Source organism: Cicer arietinum, unplaced genomic scaffold (assembly GCF_000331145.2).
Source record: "Cicer arietinum cultivar CDC Frontier isolate Library 1 unplaced genomic scaffold, Cicar.CDCFrontier_v2.0 Ca_scaffold_5645_v2.0, whole genome shotgun sequence".
NCBI lineage: Eukaryota > Viridiplantae > Streptophyta > Magnoliopsida > Fabales > Fabaceae > Cicer > Cicer arietinum.
Window position 1 is genome coordinate 1 of NW_027339292.1, and position 3131 is coordinate 3131.

The 3131-nt window shown below is 27.9% G+C and overlaps 1 protein-coding gene across 1 annotated transcript; it reads right to left on the reverse strand.

Moving 5' to 3' along the window:
* Positions 1 to 258: 258 nt before the first annotated feature.
* Positions 259 to 1315, reverse strand: LOC101489950 (uncharacterized). Its single transcript, XM_004517153.4, has one exon. The coding sequence runs from the start codon at positions 1279 to 1281 to the stop codon at positions 355 to 357; it is 927 nt and encodes a 308-aa protein (XP_004517210.1). The 5' UTR covers positions 1282 to 1315; the 3' UTR covers positions 259 to 354.
* Between the last annotated feature and the right edge of the window lie 1816 nt (positions 1316 to 3131).

Genomic DNA, 3131 nt, shown 5'->3' on the forward strand with positions numbered 1-3131 from the left:
CCAACAAATGTAATTACTAATATTTTCAAAGAATAATTTTATATAAGATTTCTTTTTCAATTGATAGCAAAATCAATTGATTTAATATTTATCAAGAACTTTTTATTAAATAAAAAAAAAAACCAGAACTTATTAAATAAAAAAAATTCAGAACTTCTTATTAAATAAAAAAAAAAATTGTTTTATAGAGAAACATAAAACGATGTGGTTGGTTTAATAGCCTTGGATACATTCTGATATAAATTTGATAAAAACCACACATGCAATTTTATTCATTCAAATCAACTATACATGATCCAGAATGATAATTCAAACCAAGTCTCCTCATTAAATTAGCCACCTATAATAATTTGTCTACATCCCAAATCCAGATCCAAAAGCAGAAGCAGAAGTACTAGTCTCACCAGTACTTGCATTTCCTCTTTTGGGAACAAACTTTCTAGCCCAAACATGTTTCCCATTAATTGAAAACTTGACTTTACTAGCCCCTCTCAAAATCATATCAATAGTATTCACCTTATGAAAAACAATCCTCGCAAAAAGTGCTTGTTCATTTCCTGCCACTTCCTGCATAAACAAAGCCTCAATACAATCGCCATAAGCCATTGTAAAAAACTCTCTCACTTCCCATTCTTCCACACGATACCCTTTTGAAAATGTCACAAACAATGTCCTATCATCCGCTGGTACTACTACTACTACACGCCCCTGTTGTTGCACTTGCACCCCTGCACCAACACCAATATTGTTTCCTACTGCAGCGCCCAGTCTCTGACTTGGCGCTGCAATGGAACCAAACCAGAAATTATTGTTCTCCACCATTCTCTCCGCCGCGTTCCTCATCATGGCTTGTTGCATGATGTCGCTAAACGCTCTTAAACAAATTTCTTGTCCTATTCTCGACATCCCTTCTTTTGCTTCGACGCGATTTTCGTCAAAGAACTTCAACGAGATTTCCTTGTCCATTAGGCTTTGAAGAAGAGGAATGTCATTGGCTTCAGAAAATGATGATGACACTGCTATTAAATTGTTAACACAAGTGAGACATATTAGAGATTCATCAGCAACTTCATTGATCAAGATAATAGGTAAAGACATGATTTTTTTTATAATGTTGCGAAAACCAACTTTTTCTAACCAAAGCCACATAGAAAGCATATGAATGGATTCTGATGGGTCACGTGAAAGGTTGATGACAAGGATTCTGTAGAGGTCTCTGTCCATTTTGTGGAACAGAAGAAAATCCTCTTGGGAAGTGAAAAAGGGAGAAGAAGAATCCATGGAAGAAAAATAAAAGAAAAAAAAAACAGTGATATGTTTCAAATTGGGAAAGTTTTGATGTATAAATAGTAGAAGGAAATGAAAGGGTATATGTATGAGTCACGACTATTGGTCACATGAGACATGTTCATATGCATGGAGAGACGTGTTTTGTGAGTGTTTGTGATTATGAGTGGGTTTATGTTATGAAACTTTGAAGTGTAATCATTACGGAAAAAAATCAGTTATCGGTTTCTTTTTTTTTTTTACAAAACACCCTTATAGGTTTGATATATATTATAGAATAGAAATGAGAAGAATGTGAAGTATACCGTTACAAAAAAACAGATTAAGAAAATCTGATTATTCTCAGGTTTAGTTGTTGTGATTGAGTGCAAATATCACATACTACTCTATCTATCTTAAAATATAAGTAAAATGTAAAATTTGATCTAAGAAAACTGTGATACATCAATTTTTTTGATTTTATATTTATATTTTGAGATTAAATATATATATATATATAATATCAAGGTAGAAAACCGTGAAGATTGTTACATATTTGAAGTGTTTGGATACTTTCTCAACAATTGCACCATACATATATATTGTACTCGTTGGATCTAACTTAAAAATATTTCTTAAATCCAGTAATCTAGACCAGTGTAATCATTGTAGTTCAAAATGGACATTTTTTTTGTTTTAGTAAACAAAAATGAGCAATTATATACATTCGTTGAAAATTGATATAAAAACTATATTTATTTAATTAAATAAACTTGTAGAATTATGTGTGTTATTTTTTTTATAGTTATAGGTCAAAACCTATGGAAAATAAACTTGTTAATTTTAAACTGATGTGAGAAATATAGACTTAAAAAAAGCCATAGTAATGATATGATAGTTTGAGGGATTAGTTGTGCCCCTTTCACACAATCCTGCATTGGCAGATTCAACAAGTCACTAGCAGCGTGAACAATGCAATACACTCGTATATGTAACTGTAAAAGCATCTAATTTTGGCCAGATTTCCATAGAGTCTTTTTCGTTTGTTTAAAGGATTTTGATAGAAATTTTTTTATAATTAAATATATCAATTTTTATTTATATTAAAAAATTAAATTATACACAATTAATTAAAACATTTAATGTATTACAAATTTTAAGATTTATATGCACTATTTTTTAATATTTAATTTTTTATTAGCAGGGTTACACCATTAAAAAAAAGGTTAAATAAATATTTAATCTCTATAAAATTTGAACATTTTGTTTTAGGTCCCAATTAATTTTTTGTTAACTTCTTAGTCCTTAAAAAATTTATTGTTCTCTTTTTTATCTTTGATTTTAACTTTAATTCAATTATGTGTATCCTACAAATTTTTGAATGATTTTTAATAGGTATGCTTTGAAAGTTATAAAAATCTTTCACTCAAAAATTTAGAATTTTTTAACAAAAATTTGAATTGAATATCAATTTCTAAGTATCAAAAGCTAAAAAATTCATATTAAACTCATCCATTGTTAATTTAGATTTTTGCAAGTGAAATGTTTATAATGGCATAAATATGATTGTGATAAATCATTTAAAAATTTGAATATATAATACACATGAAATGACTTAAAAACATAGACTAATTAAAAATGAAAACGGAAAATATTTAGATATTAAAAACTTAATTGCCCTTTAAAAAATGCATTAAATAAAAGTATATAAACTTAAAATAAAGTATATCATACTACTTATCACGAAATAAAGGTTTAAATATATTTTATGTCCTTTCAAATATAATTTATTTTAATTTTAGTCTCTATAATTTCTTTATTTTTTTTATTTATACCCTTGCAAATTCTAACAAGTATTTAAAAAG

What these genes read in the sequence shown, in the direction of transcription:
- LOC101489950 (XM_004517153.4), bottom strand. Translation starts at nt 1,281, where the DNA reads ATGGATTCTTCTTCTCCCTTTTTCACTTCCCAAGAGGATTTTCTTCTG.